The sequence below is a fragment of the Salvelinus fontinalis genome, chromosome 27, assembly GCF_029448725.1.
Source record: "Salvelinus fontinalis isolate EN_2023a chromosome 27, ASM2944872v1, whole genome shotgun sequence".
Taxonomy (NCBI): domain Eukaryota; kingdom Metazoa; phylum Chordata; class Actinopteri; order Salmoniformes; family Salmonidae; genus Salvelinus; species Salvelinus fontinalis.
The window spans coordinates 20,642,461-20,661,612 of record NC_074691.1 but is presented as its reverse complement, the minus strand read 5'-3'; the positions used below and the strand labels follow the sequence as shown (position 1 = coordinate 20,661,612).

General features: G+C 41.4%; 1 protein-coding gene across 10 annotated transcripts in view; it reads right to left on the bottom strand.

Moving 5' to 3' along the window:
* syne1a (spectrin repeat containing, nuclear envelope 1a) overlaps positions 1-19,152 on the bottom strand; it is a 202,944-nt gene that overhangs the window by 25,678 nt on the left and 158,114 nt on the right. For all 10 annotated transcript variants that reach the window (XM_055885241.1, XM_055885242.1, XM_055885240.1 and 7 more), the window contains 2 exons: positions 5,026-5,151; positions 1,557-1,712 (listed from right to left, as the gene is read on the bottom strand). In XM_055885241.1, the coding sequence (XP_055741216.1) occupies positions 1,557-1,712; positions 5,026-5,151 (282 nt within the window). The remainder of the gene's footprint in view (positions 1-1,556; positions 1,713-5,025; positions 5,152-19,152) is intronic.

Genomic DNA, 19,152 nt, shown 5'->3' with positions numbered 1-19,152 from the left:
CACTCAGGCAAAGATAACAATGTGTAACAGATATATAGCCCACTGTTTATTTTAGCATAATGTGTAATGATCTGGGAACAGACTGATTAGATGACTTTTGTATTTGTGAGAGCAGGGCCAGAGACACTCAAGTCTAGGCTCGGTGGTAAAGCATTGACTATAGAGATACACAGTCAGACACTCTAGTATTATTTGTATTCATTATCCCCAATTTTACATTTAAGTCATTTAGCAGACGCTCTTATCCAGAGCGACTTACAAATTGGAAAGATATATATTTTTTTTAAATCTTTATTTAACTAGGCAAGTCAATTAAGAACACATTCTTATTTTCAATGACAGCCTAGGAACAGTGGGTTAACTGCCTTGTTCAGAGGCAGAACAACAGAGTTTTTCCTTGTCGGGGATTTGAACTTGCAACCTTTCAGTTACTAGTCCAACGCTCTAACCACTAGGCTACCCTGCTGCCCCACTTGTGATATCCAATTGTATTTAGGATGTGCTGAACACATGTGCCAGGTGAGTTATGGTTCATGACGTGCGTGTGTGTACCTGCTGACATACACTACCGTTCAAAAGTTTGGAGTCACTTAGAAATGCCAGTGTTTTTGAAAGAAAAGCACATTTTTTGTCAATTAAAATCACATCAAATTGATCAGAAATAGAGTGTAGACATTGTTTTTTTTCAGACTGGCCAATAAAAAGAAAAGATTAAGATGGGCAAAAGAACACAGACACTGGACAGAGGAACTGCTTAGAAGGCCGACATCCCGGAGTCGCCTCTTCACTGTTGACTTTGAGTCGGGTACTATTTAATGAAGCTGCCAGTTGAGGACTTGTGAGGCATCTGTTTCTCAAACTAGACGCTAATGTACTTGTCCTCTTGCTCAGTTGTGCACCGGGGCCTCCTACTCCCCTTTCTATTCTGGTTAGAGCCAGTTTGTGCTGTTCTGTGAAGGGAGTAGTACACAGCGTTGTATGAGATCTTCAGTTTCTTGGCAATTTCTCGCATGGAATAGTCTTCATTTCTCAGAACAAGAATAGACTGATGAGTTTCAGAAGAAAGGTCTTTGTTTCTGGCCATTTTGAGCCTGTAATCGAAACCACAAATGCTGATGATCCAGAGACTCAACTAGTCTAAAGAAGGCCAGTTTTATTGCTTCTTTAATCAGAACAACAGTTTTCAGCTGTGCTAACATAATTGCAAAAGGGTTTTCTAATGATCAGTTAGCCTTTTAAAATTATAAACTTGGATTAGCTAACACAACGTGGCATTGGAACACAGGACTGATGGTTGCTGATAATGGGCCTCTGTACATATATGTAGATATTCCATAAAATAATCAGCAGTTTCCAGCTTCAATAGTCATTTACAACATTAACAATGTCTACACTGTATTTCTGATCAATTTGATGTTATTTTAATGGACAAAAAATGTGCTTTTCTTTCAAAAACAAGGACATTTCTAAGTGACCCCAAACTTTTGAACAGTAGTGTATATCCTCCCACTGTGTGTGTGTGTGTGTGTGTGTGTGCGCGCGCCAGGTGTGTCTACCTGGTGACAGATCTCCTCCCACTGGCGCTGCAGCAGCTGGAGGCGGTCCTGCAGGACTGTGAGGTCATCAGCACCGACCACGCCCTCCAGAGAATCCCTCAGCAGGAACAGAGAGGTGAGGTCATCAGTCCAGCCATCCACATTGCTCTCTAACTCCTACACCACACAGAGAGATGATGGGTTAGAAAGAGAGGATACACACACATAAAGGTAATCTATCACACTCCCGATACAGCTCGTCAACTACTTAACATTAATTGAAAGACAGATACACCACACACAAACACAATCATTTAAACGAATATAGAGGAATGCAGAGTAGGGCGATATGGGAATTTTTTTGACGGTATGACGGTATTTGACAGTATTTCATGTTTTTGATTAATAAAAGCTCTAAATTTGCTTTATGAGTAGTGCGTGACTCTAGGGTGGCAACACATATATTCTAAATAATTTCAATGGGTCTTTCTCCATTCTGATTGTTATATAATGTTTCATTTAACTTCAACCTAAAATAATTTCCTGCATTTCCTGCACTCATTTCAGATCATTTCCACACTGCCACGATATGGGCAAAAATACTAGGCCTTATTTTTAACCAAATGTTGCAATTGTGATTTAGATCAAAACACTTGGGTGAACTTTTGGAATCATGTAAATATAATGTTTATTAGTGATGTTCTGTGTTTCCTATGGCACCCTATTATCTTTGGCTACGTTAAATCTGTGTTCATATAGCCAACATATTCATGCTTTGCCTATTCCTCTTTGATTTAGAATATATTGTTGCACAAACAACATGCTGATTTAGGCCTCCACCAGCACTGGTATCAGGCTGTATTAACCAGCTACGTGTGCTCTGACTCAGTACTTTTATTAGCTAGTTAGCTAGCGAGTAGCATTATTGGCTAACACGATTTAGCTTAACATGCTAAGAAAATACAAACTAGCTGTTTGCTGATGTAAGAAACACAAACTAATATTGTAATTATAGAACGCTTGTGGATTTATATTAAGATCAAAGTGGAAACAACATTGTTGCATGTGCTGCATTGACCATGCAGACTGAACGAAAGTGTCTCGTGGTCTAGCAACAGCAACATGTGCTCCTTGAGTGACAGGTGGGACTAGGTCTGTGTGGAAGCGGTGTGGAGAGACAGAGAGGAGAGAGGGAGGACTCAGGTAGCAGAGTAAACTATACAAATGGACGTTACACACAGCGTATCACATTTAACAAACCAAACATTCAAATACCTTTTATAGAAGGTAAAGAAAAAAACCAAACCGGTCCATGCATCAATACTGGGTTATATATTAAAATATGGTAACCGCCCAGCCCTAATGCAGAGCTGAGCAAATCTTTTTGGGTTTGAGAAGATTGTAACAAAATATTATATAGACTAACTGAGCCTAGCCAACCTGAGCGTCACACCAGGCTAAAACCAGCTATCTAATCTGTTGTTTGAGCACCACTGCATCACCAGATGGTGCTGCGGGTGATGAGTCATAAAAGCCACAGAAAACACTAGGAGGACGTGTCTTAAAACGCTTCAGCTGAAAACATGACTAAGGCTAAATGAATCATAAAAGATGATGTGTGTATGAAGCACAGCATCTTAAGGGCATTTCCTCTTAGATGGAAACATAACCAACAACATTATCTTAGTGTTAAATCTTAGACGTAAAACAGGGAAATCTAACATTGTATAAAACCTTAATTGCTAAGACTGAACACAAAAAATAGGCAAGGACAGAATAAAAATAAAATCTGTCTGAACTGTCTGCAAACCAAAGCCAAAACCAAAACACAAATATTAGCAACTAGGCTCACGTCTTCCTTGCCAGTGTGTCAGCTATTTACTAACGGTTTGTGTTGCAGGTGGATTACGTTAACTTATTACATAATATGAAATTGCCTAACACACACACACACACACACACACACACACACACACACACACACACACACACACACACACACACACACACACACACACACACACACACACACACACACACACACACACACACACACACACACACACACACACACACACACACACACAGAAAGCTGATGCCCTGGCAGAGGCTAACCATGCTACTGGCCCTTCACCCTAAGGAGTAGAGGACATGTCATGCATGAAACATCACTGTGTGAGTACAGTGCACACAGCAAACAGAGTGTCACTGTGTGAGTACAGTGCACACAGCAAACAGAGTTGCACTGTGTGAGTACAGTGCACACAGACAACAGAGTGTCACTGTGTGAGTACAGTGCACACAGCCAACAGAGTGTCACTGTGTGAGTACAGTGCACACAGCAAACAGAGTGTCACTGAGTGAGTACAGTGCACACAGCCAACAGAGTGTCACTGTGTGAGTACAGTGCACACAGCAAACAGAGTGTCACTGTGTGAGTACAGTGCACACAGCCAACAGAGTGTCACTGTGTGAGTACAGTGCACACAGCAAACAGAGTGTCACTGTGTGAGTACAGTGCACACAGCCAACAGAGTGTCACTGAGTGAGTACAGTGCACACAGCAAACAGAGTTTCACTGTGTGAGTACAGTGCACACAGCCAACAGAGTGTCACTGTGTGAGTACAGTGCACACAGCAAACAGAGTGTCACTGTGTGAGTACAGTGCACACAGCAAACAGAGTGTCACTGTGTGAGTACAGTGCACACAGCAAACAGAGTGTCACTGTGTGAGTACAGTGCACACAGCAAACAGAGTGTCACTGTGTGAGTACAGTGCACACAGCCAACAGAGTGTCACTGTGTGAGTACAGTGCACACAGCAAACAGAGTGTCACTGTGTGAGTACAGTGCACACAGCCAACAGAGTGTCACTGTGTGAGTACAGTGCACACAGCCAACAGAGTGCCACTGTGTGAGTACAGTGCACACAGCCAACAGAGTGCCACTGTGTGAGTACAGTGCACACAGCCAACAGAGTGTCACTGTGTGAGTACAGTGCACACAGCAAACAGAGTGTCACTGTGTGAGTACAGTGCACACAGCCAACAGTGTCACTGTGTGAGTACAGTGCACACAGCAAACAGAGTGTCACTGTGTGAGTACAGTGCACACAGAAAACAGAGTGTCACTGTGTGAGTACAGTGCACACAGCAAACAGATGTGATCACAGTGTGTCTGCACAGATCAGAGATGGTCATGAAGCAGGGAACATGAAATACAACATGCAGTCCAAATCAGTCCTGCATTTTACATTTGTTTATTACTACATTGTGAAAGCAAAGAGCTAGTTACACAGGCATCCCCAACATAACAACACCAAGCCAGTGATACACAGCATACACACTGTTGTAATGTGGAATCTGAGGAATACGTGTCACTGTGTCGAGATTAGAAAGACGGCTGGAGCACTCTGGACAAATCCAGGAGTCTGTGTGTGTGTGTCTGTGTGTGTGTCTGTGTGTGTGTGTGTGTGTGTGTGTGTCTCACCTTGCAGCGGACTTGCTCAGAGTGCAGCTCCTCATGGTTGTCTGGTAGAGGCAGGGACAGCTTCCTCTTAAAGGCCCTCAGCTTCTCCAAAGACGCAGCTATGCCCTTCTCACAGCGGCCCCAGTCCTGCACACACACAAATACACACTCTTTAGAGATCGAGCACGGCACCTTCCAGTAGCCCTGATGCCACATACACTCTCAATGTCAACACACTCTCTCTCGCTCTCTCTCGCTCTCTCTGTCACCACTTGCCCGTGTTGCTGCTGTTACTGCAGATCTGTCTAGATTCAATAGCGCAGGGGTAGCAAAACATTCTCCCTGCAGTAGCAGCAGTGATGGCGAGAGAGAGAGAGAGAGAGACGTAGAATACACAACCATCTATCAACATAGCTAACAGACTACAGAGCAGTGTAACAATACAGCTACAGGCACTGACTAGCAATACCCAAGGCTAGAGTGAGATGGTAGAATTACACAAGCCAGAGAACCAATGTCATTAAAATAACAGGTTGAATTCATGGCCATGGTCAGAGATAAAATAATACTTAGAGCCAGACGCAAAAGTAATATTTGAAGAAGAACCACAATTCTCCAAAATAGAATAGCCGGAGCAGAGTACCTAGTGTGCCAGTGGCTAGCTATCTGTCTCAAGATTGAGTCATCACTCGAGTGATGGAGGGAGAGGGGAGAAGGAGGAGGAGGGAGAATATAGCCATCTTCCTTTACTAAAGCCTATAAACTGCGTCACATACACAGCCCTCTTAAAGACTGCTCTCTCAGCCCATAAAATTCACCTTTCTCCATGGCTTCATCTCTGATTATGTCTGAGTGACTGCACACTGCCTGGAGCCTGTCTCTCTGTGTGTGTGTGTGTGTGTGTGTGTGTGTGTGTGTGTGTGTGTGTGTGTGTGTGTGTGTGTGTGTGTGTGTGTGTGTGTGTGTGTGTGTGTGTGTGTGTGTGTGTGTGTGTGTGTGTGTGTGTGCTTGCGTGCGTGTGTGTGTGTGTGTGTATGTGTGTGTGCTCGTGCACATACTTTTACACTGCTGACACTCCCTCACTATCTGTCTGTTGTCCCTTTTTCTATTCCTGGCAGTGGTTAGGCTGCACTCTGGACAGCATGCATAATAGATGTGATCATTTGGTTTCACTGTCCTGCATTTTAAACCAGCCCTGCTCCTCATTAGGCTTCATACTGTATGTACTGCAGACCTCCAGGCCCTCTTTCATATGACCTTTATACTGCTGGCTGCATACAGGATCAGCTGCTAGCTTAGCATATGATGCTAATTCATATTCTGATCAAATAGAGAGCTTGAACTAACATGCACACCAATGCAATATAGCAATATCATAAATACATTGCATCCCAATGTGATGCAGCAATAGAGATCCATGCAAGAGCATATCAGGTAAAACGTAAGCTCTGGTTCAAACTAGGTGATCCAAAAATAGACATACTTGCAATGGAGAGAAATATAAAATGGTGCTGGCTCCTGCTGAAGCAGACTAGCACCCGGACTGGTGACAAACTGCTACAACCCAATCATGCCTGGCAAGGAATCTACTGTACAGCATATGGTTTCAGTCTGGGTACATGGCAAGCACTTGGAAAGCTTAGTCACAGAACACTCAGATATGAAAATGTGTTGTGTAGAACAGACTTGATTCTTGATGTAAAATAGTCAATCAAGGCACAATCTGGAAGGTGACAGAGGGATGTCTAAACATTACACCCAACTGAATAAACAACAATGTCCCATGCAGGCAGTTTGGTTACGTGTTGGTTGTGTGTTGGTTGAGTGTTGGTTCTTGGTTGAGTGTAGGTTGTGCGTTGGCTGCGGGTTAGTTTTGATTTTTTGTATTTTGGTTGTTGTTTGGTGGTTTGTGTTGGTTGAGTGTTAGTTGTGGTTGGGTTGTGTGTTTTTTTTGGCATGGGGGTAGATCAGCTTTAAATTGCAGATCGATTGTAGGTTCTATACATTTATGAATCAATTCTAATCCCCCTTAGATTTTTTTATTATAATTTTTATTTTCTCAAAACTTCCCCCCCTAACCTATCATCCCTACCCTAATTGGAGTAAACTAACGGACAACTGTACTTCTATTGCTACTTAGAGCTATTTCACTCATATAAGTAAATTCTGCTCTTTTTTATCTGAGCATGGTACTTTATTTTGAATACATGTCACGACTTCCGCCGAAGTCGGTCCCTCTCCTTGTTCGGGCGGCGTTCGGCGGTCGACGTCACCGGCCTTCTAGCCACCGCCGATCCACTTTTCATTTTCCATTTGTTTTGTCTTAGTCTTACACACCTGGTTTCACTCACCCAATTACCTGTTTATTATTTAACCCTCTGTTCCCCATGTTTGTTTGTGAGTGATTGTTCTTTGTAAATCGGTCCGTTATTGTGGGCTCATAATATTTGCCTTATATTTTTGTATTTTGAGTTAAGTACGTTGATTACTCATCTCTGCTGTCCTGCGCTTGACACTCTACACCAGCTACACACAGCACCCTATTATAACTGCTCTTAGTTTCATGATTAGTGTGAAGAAATTCAGGCCATAGTGATTGATGGGGTTAAGTCAGAATTTATTGACGTACATAAAGGTGTTCTGCAGGGGTCGATTCCAGGACCAGTTCTTTTCACTATTTCTATTTATATAGAAGTTTTATATTTTATCTACACTGAACAAAAATATAAATGCAACATGCAACAATTTCAAAGATTTTACTGAGTTACAGTTCATATAAGGAAATCAGTCAATTGAAATAACTTCATTAGGCCATAATACAGTTGAAGTCGGAAGTTTAAATAGCATTCTGAAATCACCACTAAAATGACATCACCATATTCTCCAGGCCGTGCCGAGTTCAACGGGATGCCCCGCTTGACCGTAGCTCGCTCGGTCTGAGCGCAGCGACCGTTACAAGAGAACGGACACAAATGACCTTTTGACCTCAATGTCAATTTTCTTTGATTTTGGAAGACAGAGAGAGAACCGTTAAGGTTAGAAGCACAATTTCACGTCAGGAACAATCCTAAGGTCCTCCCGATCTGTGCAAGCCTAACCTTGACCTTGTGGCATTAACCCTTCACAGTTAAATGAAGGCGTTTACATCAAACAGTTTACAATGACATTTCGCCCCATAGGAATACATTGACTGCACCTCTAAATTCAACCTTAAGCCTATGTGGGTTATGAATGTCTTATGAACCTGTCTTTGATGACAGTCCATCAGGCCACCATGAGGTCTACCTGTGTCGATTCTAAGCTTCCTGGAGCAACCGGAAGTGGTTAAAATCACCCTAAAAGTGTTTGCAATACCCAACCTGCAGTTTGAGAGAAATAGTGCATTCAGCCCTATGTAAATCAGTCAATTTTTAACATATAGACTTAAAACTCAGGATTCTCTAACAGCATACTCCAGTGAGTATATGTGTTTACTTTCAGCTTCCTGTGCCAACCGGAAATGACATAATTGGTGTCAAATGGGCTTTTTTGAAGGGTTAAAAATGTAAAATCTTTCCAAAACTTCATATTTGTGATTAGGCAACCCTCCTGAACTGTAAATCAGTCATTAGTCCCATCAGATTTCAAAGAAAAATTTACACACCCAAACAGAAATGATGGAGGGACACACTGAGGGGCTAAGAGGCAGACAGTGCCTGTGGTAGTTACTTTTGTTCCAACTTTTAAAGAACCGTCAGACCTAGAGTTCTGAAACTTTGGAAACCTGTTCTAGACCTCAGGTTGATTGTGCACGGTGAGTTATGTGGCTCTAGAAGGTTCTCAGACCGATAAACAGCCTCGTGTATTTGCTATGTTTTCAATTCATTTTCAGCTCAACGAAACTGACGACATTTAGAAAAGTCCCAGAGTCTCAAGACTAGGTGCATTGAAACCGGCTCGGCCCATAGAGACAGACCCCAACGAGCCTGTTTGATTGCTCATTCAAGGACCCCGTAGCAAGGCAATGAAAAAAGTGGATTTTCAGCACCAATTAAGTTATTGCTCGGGCACCGAATGACCTATCGAGCCGAAACTTGGGATTCGAGGTCGCCTCACATAGGGCTAAACATAATGTGAGAACTGGACCCGCAGCTAGAACATAACTACGTATTATTTGTTTTATTATGGTTTAAATGGAAGGCGCTGTGAATTTTGGGCCTGCTCTGAAATATGTTATAGTTGGCTTCTAAAGGAGTTGGAAAAAGTGAGTTTGGTGTCAGATGGTATCAGTTTGGTGTCTGACAATATCCAATTGACTGATGGACACTGACTTGCTAGTTGACTTTTGTGCATTTGCAATATGTTTCAACGGGTGGGGACCATCACCAAAATCGACATGATGAAATTTCCACGCAACGAGCGATGGAGAGGAACCACTAACACTGCCCGGCCATACTGAGGTCATCAGGACGTTCAATTTTGTATTTCTAAAGTATTTAAAGAATGCACGTTACATTTGCAATATGATTCAACACATCATATTGCAAATGTAACACTGTGTGTTTGCAATATGATTCAACAGTGTGTTATGTTTGCAATATGATTCAACACATCATATTGCAAATGTAACTGTAACGGCTGTCGTCTTCCTCCTCTTCCTCGGACGAGGAGAGGAGAGAAGGATCGGTGGACCAATACGCAGCGAGGTATGTTGACATAATGAATTTATTAAGGTAAACGACAAAACACGAAAACAAACACTGGGAATGATTACAAAATAACAAAAAAACGAATGTAGACTGACCTAAACCATGAGTACTTACATAAAACACGAAGCACGTAGGAACAGGTACAGACTATGACAAACGAACGAACAAACGCTACAGTCCCGTGTGGTACAGACACGGACGACAATCACCCACAAACAAACAGTGAGAACAACCTACCTTAATATGACTCTCAATCAGAGGAAATGCCAAACACCTGCCTCTAATTGAGAGCCATACCAGGCAACCCTTTAACCCAACATAGAAACACAACACATAGAAATGCCCACCCAGCTCACGCCCTGACCAATAAACACATACAAAACAAGAGAAAACAGGTCAGGAACGTGACAGTGACACTGTGTGTTATGTTTGCAATATGATTCAACAGTGTGTTATGTTTGCAATATGATGTGATGTTTTTCACTGTTGAATCATATGCAAATGTAACGTGCATTCTTTAAATAAACCCTATGTGGGTTATGAATGTCTTATGAACCTGTCTTCAATGACAATCCATCAAGCCACTATGAGGTCTACCTGTGTTGATTCTAAGCTTCCTGGAGCAACCGGAAGTGATAAAATCACCCTAAAAGTGTTTTGCCATACCCAACCAGCAGTTTGTGATATATAGTGCATTCAACCTTGTGTAAATCAGTCAGTTCTTAACGTATAGACTTAAAACTCAGGATTCTGTAAAAGCATACCCCGATCAGGATAGGTGTTTGCCAACCGGAAGTGCCTTAAAATGGGGTCATAGGTGCTGTTTCAAAGGGTTAAAAAAGTCAGATCTTTCCAAAACTTTAAGTGTGTGATTAGGCAACCTTCATGAACTGTAAATCAGTCATTTCTCTAAACAGATGTCAAAGAAAAGCTCTCACACACACACACACACAGCAGGGATGGAGTGAAAAAGTACGGTGCTTAAAGACACACAAAGCCCGCAATGGCATTACTATTATCTCCAGGCCGTGCCGAGTTCAACGGGATGCCCCGCTTGACCGTAGCTCGCTTGGTCTGAGCGCAGCGACCGTTATAAGAAGACGGACACGAATGACCCTTTGACCTCAAAGTCAATTTTATTTGCTTTTGGGAGACAGAGAGAGAACCGTTAAGGTTAGAAGCACAATTTCACCTCAGGAACACTCCTAAGGTCCTCCCGATCTGTGCAAGCCTAACCTTGACCTTGTGGCATTAACCCTTGACAGTTAAAAGAAGGTGTTTACATCAAACAGTTTACAATGACATGTCTCCCCATTGGAATGCATTGACTGCACCTCTAAATTCAACCTTAAGCCTATGTGGGTTATGAATGTCTTATGAACCTGTCTTTGATGTCAGTCCATCAGGCCACTATGAGGTCTACCTGTGTTAATTCTAAGCTTCCTGGAGCAACCGGAAGTGATAAAATCACCCTAAAAGTGTTTTGCCACACCCAACCAGCAGTTTGTGATATATAGTGCATTCAACCCTGTGTAAATCAGTCAGTTCTTAACGTATAGACTTAAAACTCGGGATTCTGTAAAAGCATACCCCGATCAGGATAGGTGTTTACTTATAGCTTCCTGTGGCAACCGGAAGTGCCTTAAAATGGGGTCAAAGGTGCTTTTTCAAAGGGTTAAAAAAGTCAGATCTTTCCAAAACTTTAAGTGTGTGATTAGGCAACCCTCATGAAGTGTAAATCAGTCATTTCTCTAAACAGATGTCAAAGAAAAGCTCACACACACACACACACACACAGACACACACAGAAAGGATGGAATGAAAAAGTATGGTGCTTAAAGACACACAGAGCCTTAAATGCTTTTAGGGTGGATCCAGACTTCCATACCCGCTCTGGGAGCACTATACTACGGGCAAAAATCAATGGGTGCTGGCCTGAGTGATTTAAGGAGGTTTCCAAAAAAAGTAAAAAAATATTCTATGTTTCATGTTTTGGGTTACCAGGCGTCATTTTTCAAAACGGTTTTAAATGCTTCATTTTGGCCTTTTAAAAACAAAATGTTATTTTCGACTATGAAATCCAAAAAGCACTTTTTTAAAGGGGTTGATAAGTTTTTTCTAATTTATTCACATTTTTGACTTCATATTAAATCAGATTGCAAATGCACAAAACCTATTCCTTAAGTACAAGTAAACATTTAAAAAAAAAATATGATAATAAAATGTGACTAAAGTATCTTCATACAGTTCTTATACATGTGTAATTGACCTAAAAATCAAAAGAATTTCAAAAAACGGTCCAGAAAACACTTTTTTAAAGGAGGTTATACGTTTTTTTTCCAAATTTTTGACATTTTTGACTTTTGACTTCCTATGAAATCACATTCCAAATGCACAAAACATATTCCTTAAGTTCAAATAAAATGTAAAAAAAAATTATGTTAATAAAATTTGAAAAAAGTATTTTCATTTAGTTCTTACACATGTGTAAATGACATAAAACTCGAAAGAATTTCGAAAAACGGTCCAGAAAGCACTTTTTTAAGGGGGCGATAAGTTTTTGCCAAAACTTTCAAAATGTCCAAACTTTACTCTTGGGTCCTGACTTGCGTTACAAAAGGCCTATGAAAAATGTAGATAGAACACACTCGCCCACTATAGGAATTTTGGAGTGTTACACAGCTCATTTGCAGCATGGCATTTGCCATCAACTTTGGATGAAACACCGCCAGAAATAGTGTATTTGTCCATCGTGTATATGCTGCGCCCGGTGCCAATAACTTGCCATGTTATTTTGTACAATTGGGGGGGGACTTCCCTTACATACACTAAGTTGACTGTGCCTTTAAACTTGGAAAGTTCCAGAAAATGATGTCATGGCTTTAGAAGCTTCTGATAGGCTAATTGCCATAATTTGAGTCAATTGGAGGTGTACCTGTGTATGTATTTCAAGGCCTACCTTCAAACGCAGTGCCTCTTTGCTTGACATCATGGGAAAATCAAAAGAAATCAGCCAAGACCTCAGAAAAAAATTTGTAGACCTCTACAAATCTGGTTCATCCTTGGGAGCAATTTCCAAATGCCTGTAGGTACCACGTTCATCTGTACAAACAATAGTACGCAAGTGTAAACACCATGGGACCATGCAGCCGTCATACCACTCAGGAAGGAGACGCGTTCTGTCTCCTAGAGATGAACGTACTTTGGTGCGAGAAATGCAAATCAATCCCAGAACAACAGCAAAGGACCTTGTGAAGATGCTGGAGGAAACAAGTACAAAGTATGTATGTCCACATTAAAACAAGTCCTATATCGACATAACCTGAAAGGCCGCTCAGCAAGGAAGAAGCCACTGCTTCAAAACCGCCATAAAAAAGCCAGACTACGGATTGCAACTGCACATGGGGACAAATATCATACTTTTTGGAGAAATGTCCTCTGGTCTGATGAAACAAAAATAGAACTGTTTGGCCATAATGACCATTGTTATGTTCGGAAGAAAAAGGGGGACGCTTGCAAGCCGAAGTACACCATCCCAACCGTGAAGCACGGGGGTGGCAGCATCATGTTGTGGGGGTGCTTTGCTGCAGGAGGGACTGGTGCACTTCACAAAATAGATGGCATTAGGAGGAAAGAAAATTATGTGGATATATTGAAGCAACATCTCAAGACATCAGTCAGGAAGTTAAAGCTTGATCGCAAATGGTTCTTCCAAATGGACAATGACCCCAAGCATAGTTCCAAAGTTGTGGAAAAATGGCTTAAGAACAACAATGTCAAAGTATTGGAGTGGCCATCACAAAGCCCTGACCTCAATCCTAGAGAAAATGTGGGCAGAAATTAAAAAGCATCTTCGAGCAAGGAGGCCTACAAACCTGACTCAGTTACACCAGCTCTGTCAGGAGAAATGGGCCAAAATTCACCCAAATTATTGTGGGAAGCTTTTGGAAGGCTACCCGAAACGTTTGACCCAAGTTAAAGGCAATGCTACCAAATACTAATTGAGTGTATGTAAACTTCTGACCCACTGGGAATGTGATGAAAGAAATAAAAGCTGAAATAAATAATTCTCTCTACTATTATTCTGACGTTCACATTTTTAAAATATAGTGGTGATCCTAACTGACCTAAGACAGGGAATTTTTACTTGGATTAAATGTCAGGAATTGTGAAAAACTGAGTTTAAATGTATTTGGCTAAGGTGTATGTAAACTTCCGACTTCAACTGTATATGGATTTCACATGACTGGGAATATAGATATAAAAAAGGTAGAACTGGGACATTTTCAGCCTCCAGGAATTGTGCACAGATCGTTGCAACATGGGCCGTGCATTATCATGCTGAAACATGAGGTGATGGCGGTGGATGGATGGCACGACAATGGGCCTCAGGATCTCGTCACGGTATCTCTCGGTATCTCGTCATGGTGCATTCAAATTGCCATCGATGAAATGCAATTGTGTTCGTTGTCTGTAGCTTATACCTGCCCATACCATAACCCCACCGCCACCATGGGGCACTCTGTTCACATCAGCAAACTGCTCGCCCACACGACACCATACACCCTGTCTGCCATCTGCCCGTTACAGTTGAAACCGGGATTCATCCGCAAAGAGCACACTTCTCCAGCGTGCCAGTGGCCATCAAAGCTGAGCATTTGCCCATTGGTTACGACCCTGGTGAGGACGACAGCACGCAGATGAGCTTCCATGAAACAGTTTCTGACGGTTTGTGCAGAAATTCTTCGGTTGTGCAAACCCACAGTTTTATCAGCTGTCCAGGTGGCTGGTCTCAGACGATCCTGCAGGTGAAGAAGCTGGATGTGGAGGTCCTGGGCTGGCGTGGTTACATATTGTGTTCGGTTGTGAGGCCAGTTGGACATACTACCAAATGTTTAAAAAAATGACATTGGAGGTGGTTTAAGGTAGAGAAATTAACAGTCAATTATCTGGCAACAGCGCTGGTGGACATTCCTGCAGTCAGCATGCCAATTGCACACTCCCTCAAAACTTGAGACATCTGTGGCATAGTGTTGTGTGACAAAACCGCATATTTTAGAGTGGCCTTTTATTGTCCCCAGCAGAAAGTGCACCTGTGTAATGATCATGCTGTTTAATCAACTTCTTGATATGCCACACCTGTCAAGTGGATGGATTATCTTGGCAAATGATATATGCTCACTAACAGAGATGTAAAAACATTTGTGCACATGAAATAAACATTTTATTTCAGCTCATTAAACATTGGACCAACACTTGACATGTTCCGTTTATATTTCAGTTCATTGTACATGCAGATTATATTATTTGGTAGCACTTACCCTGACTACTGACCTGGCTGTGACATGGCTACAGTCCCATTACCCCGACTACTGACCTGGCTGTGACATGGCTACAGTCCCATTACCCCGACTACTGACCTGGCTGTGACAAGGCTACAGTCCCATTACCCCGACTACTGACCTGGCTGTGACAAGGCTACAGTCCCATTACCCCGACTACTGACCTGGCTGTGACAAGGCTACAGTCCCATTACCCCGACTACTGACCTGGCTGTGACAAGGCTACAGTCCCATTACCCCGACTACTGACCTGGCTGTGACAAGGCTACAGTCCCATTACCCCGACTACTGACCTGGCTGTGACAAGGCTACAGTCCCATTACCCCGACTACTGACCTGGCTGTGACAAGGCTACAGTCCCATTACCCTGACTACTGACCTGGCTGTGACATGGCTACAGTCCCATTACCCCGACTACTGACCTGGCTGTGACAAGGCTACAGTCCCATTACCCCGACTACTGACCTGGCTGTGACAAGGCTACAGTCCCATTACCCCGACTACTGACCTGGCTGTGACAAGGCTTCAGCCCCATTACCCCGACTACTGACCTGGCTGTGACAAGGCTTCAGCCCCATTACCCCGACTACTGACCTGGCTGCAACAAGGCTACAGTCCCATTACCCTAAAACATACGAATGAGCTTGTTAACAAATTAAGATTTAAAGTGGGCTTTTTTTTACAGAAACAAATCTTGTCTCTCTCCAGTCAGCAGGAAGAATATTGTGCAGTCAACCATTCTACCTTTTCTTGATAACAGTGATACTATTTATCAAAGCTGCCTCTACTCTTAAACCCCTGGATGCTGTTTTTCATTGAGCTTTTCGTTTTATCACAGGATAGAGTTTTATTACTCATCACTGTATTCTTTACCAAAAGGTTGTCTTGTCCCCTTTGAAGTCACGTAGATCGCATCATTACTCTATTTTTGTTTACAAAGCCCTGCTCCACAAGTTTCCGACTTACCTAACTTCGATATTAAGATTTATAATTACAAGTTATCAAACAGGGTTGGTTAACTCTGGAGACTCCTTTGGTTTAGAGAGTGGACAGAGGAATGTTATAATTTAATTTAATTTATTTTTATTTAACCTTTATTTAACCAGGAAGGGCTCATTGAGATTTAAAATCTCTTTTTCAAGAGCGTCCTGGCCAAGATAGGCAGCACCAAGTCATTACAAAAATTACAGACAGACAACATGAAAAACTACAAGTAATCTAGTAAAAGCCATTGAATTCACAAGAGTATAACAAAATCAAAAACAGCAAATTAAAAACATTGACAGGTCAGGGAATCAGCCTCAAAATCCTTCATCAGTGATTTAAAAACACCAATCGGGACAAGTTCTTTCAGTTTAAAAGTATTTTGTAAGGTGTTCCAAGACGATGGCGCAGAGTACATAAAAGCCCTTTTACCAAATTCAGTTCGGACATTTGGAACAGTTAGCAGGTTAAAGTCCAGCGAACGAAGAGAGTATCCACCACATTTCTGAACAATAAAAATGCCCAAATAAAAAGGTAGTAAACCCAAAATGGCTTTGTAAATAAATGTATACCAGTGACTGAGCCTACGAGTGACTAGAGAAGGCCAGCCAACCCTGGTATACAAAGTGCAGTGGTGCGTAAGGGTTTTGCAGTTTAAAATAAATCTCAAAGTGCCATGGTAAAGAGTGTCAATTGATCTCAAACACTGAGCGGAAGCATTCATATATTCCTATAAAATATCCCCAAAATATCCCCATAGTCTAGTAAAGGCATAAATGTAGCTGATACTAGCCTCCTTCTGGCTTCAAAAGAAAAACAGGCCTTATTCCTAAAATAAAATCCCAATTTCAGCTTCAGTTGTTTTGTAAGTTGTTGAATATGCAATTTAAAAGAGAGGCCGTCATCAATTAGAATTCCAAGATATTTATATGAGGTTACAACCTCAATCTCCTTGCCCTGACAGGTAGTAATAGGTGTAAGGTTCATAGGTCTATTTCTTACATTAGAAAACACCATTAGTTAAGTTTTGTCAGTATTGAGGATAAGCTTCAATTGACACAAGGTATGTTGAACAGTATAAAAAGCAGTTTGCAAGTTCTGGAAAGCTTTTGTAAGAGACGAGGCACAACAGTAAATAACAGTATCATTAAGTTGTGCATTTTGGAAATTTTTGTCTAAATCATTTATAGAAATAGTGAATAAGAGAGGACCAAGTACAGAGCCTTGGGGCACACCATTAAGGACAGACAATTTAACAGACATAAGCCCATCAAATTGAGTGCACTGAGTTCTATCAGACAGATAGTTAGCAAACCATGCAACTGCATGCTCCAAAAGACCTACACTCAACAATCTCTGCCTTAGTATAGCATGATCAACTGTATCAAAAGCCTTAGAGAGATCAATAAAAAGTGAGACAGTGCTATTTTTTGTCAAGGGCTTCAGTGATATCATTTAAAACCTTCATGGCTGTTGTAATTGTGCTATGCTTCTTCCTGGAGCCCGATTGGTACATTGATAAAATAGAGTTAGTAAATAACAACTCTTTTAGCTGTTCACTTACAAAGGTTTCAAGTGTTTCAAGTGTCACCAGGGGTGACAGCTTTGAGATTGGCCTATAATTATTTAAAAGAGTTGGATCTCCCCCTTTTAAAAGTGGAAGGACAAATGCTGATTTCCAGATCTTTGGAATTTCATTACATTCCAGGGTTAGATTGAACAGATATGTAAGTGGTTCAGCTATGAAATCAGCTGCCAGATTTAAAAAGCAGGGATCCAAAAGATCAGGACCTGCAGGCTTTCTTTGTTCTAAAGATTTCAGGGCTTTATGTACCACCTGCACTGAGAATGGCAAAAAGCTAAAAGTTTGACCAGCTCTCACTGGTTCAGCCACACAGGGTTGTACAGAGACAGAGGACACTGGTTCATCCACACAGGGTTGTACAGAGACAGAGGACACATGAATCAAACAGCCTACCAGATGATACAAAGTGCTCATTGAAACAATTCACCATTTCAGTTTTGTCATATATAGCAACAGAGTCCTTCAAAACACATGACGGTAATTCATTAACATGACTGTTATCAGACATAGACTTAATAGCATTCCAAAACTTTCTAGGGTCATTTAGGTTATCAGTGGTAACAGACATAAAATATTCAGACTTGGCCTTCCTGACAAGAAAAGAACACTTGTTTCGTAACTGCCTAAAAATAAGCCAATCAGCATCAGAACAAGATTTCCTTGCTTTAGCCCAGGCTAGATTACGGTCGTGAATAATACAAAACAGCTCAGAAGAAAACCATGGATTATCCCGCCCTTTAACCCTGAACCTGCGGAATGGGGCATGTTTGTTTACTATTTGGAAAAAAACATAATGAAAGAATATCCAGGCAGTTTCCACATCAGGGATAAGCTCAATCTTGCTCCAGTCAAAATAAAACAAATCATGAAAGAAAGAAAGCCTGCTCATTAAAACACTTCAAATTTCTCTTACGAATAAAGCGTGGGTTTGTCTTAGGAACCTTAGTATTTCTAACAGCAACAACAGCACAATGGTCACTTAAATCATTACAAAAAACACCAACCGCAGAATATTTATGTAGAACATTTGTCGATATCAAATCAATCAGGGTAGATTTATCTGGGCATTTAAGATTTGGACGAGTGGGTGAGTTAATCAACTGGGTAAGATTCATAGAAATACAAAACATTTTTAAATCATCAGACACCAGCTTTAACCAACACCAGTTGAGATCACCAATCAAGATCATTTCACTGTAAAGAAGTTTAGACATAAGGTGCGTCAAAGAAGAAAATGCATCACCGAGAGCAGAGGGGGGTCTATAACAGCCAATCACAGTTATAGAGAGGCCCTTTGAAACCTCAATATTCAAAGCAAGAAATTCCAACTGTTTACAAATAGTTACAGACTTTGCCAAACTTACATGGAATTTAGATTTGACATATATAGCCACACACCCCACCTTTCTTAACCCGATCAGTGCGATAAACATTGTAACCACTTATACAAATATCCTTATCAAAAACAGACTTGCTGAGCCAGGTTTCAGAAAACACAATTACATCAGCATCAGTGGATTTAGCCCAAATCCTAACCCCATCAATTTTT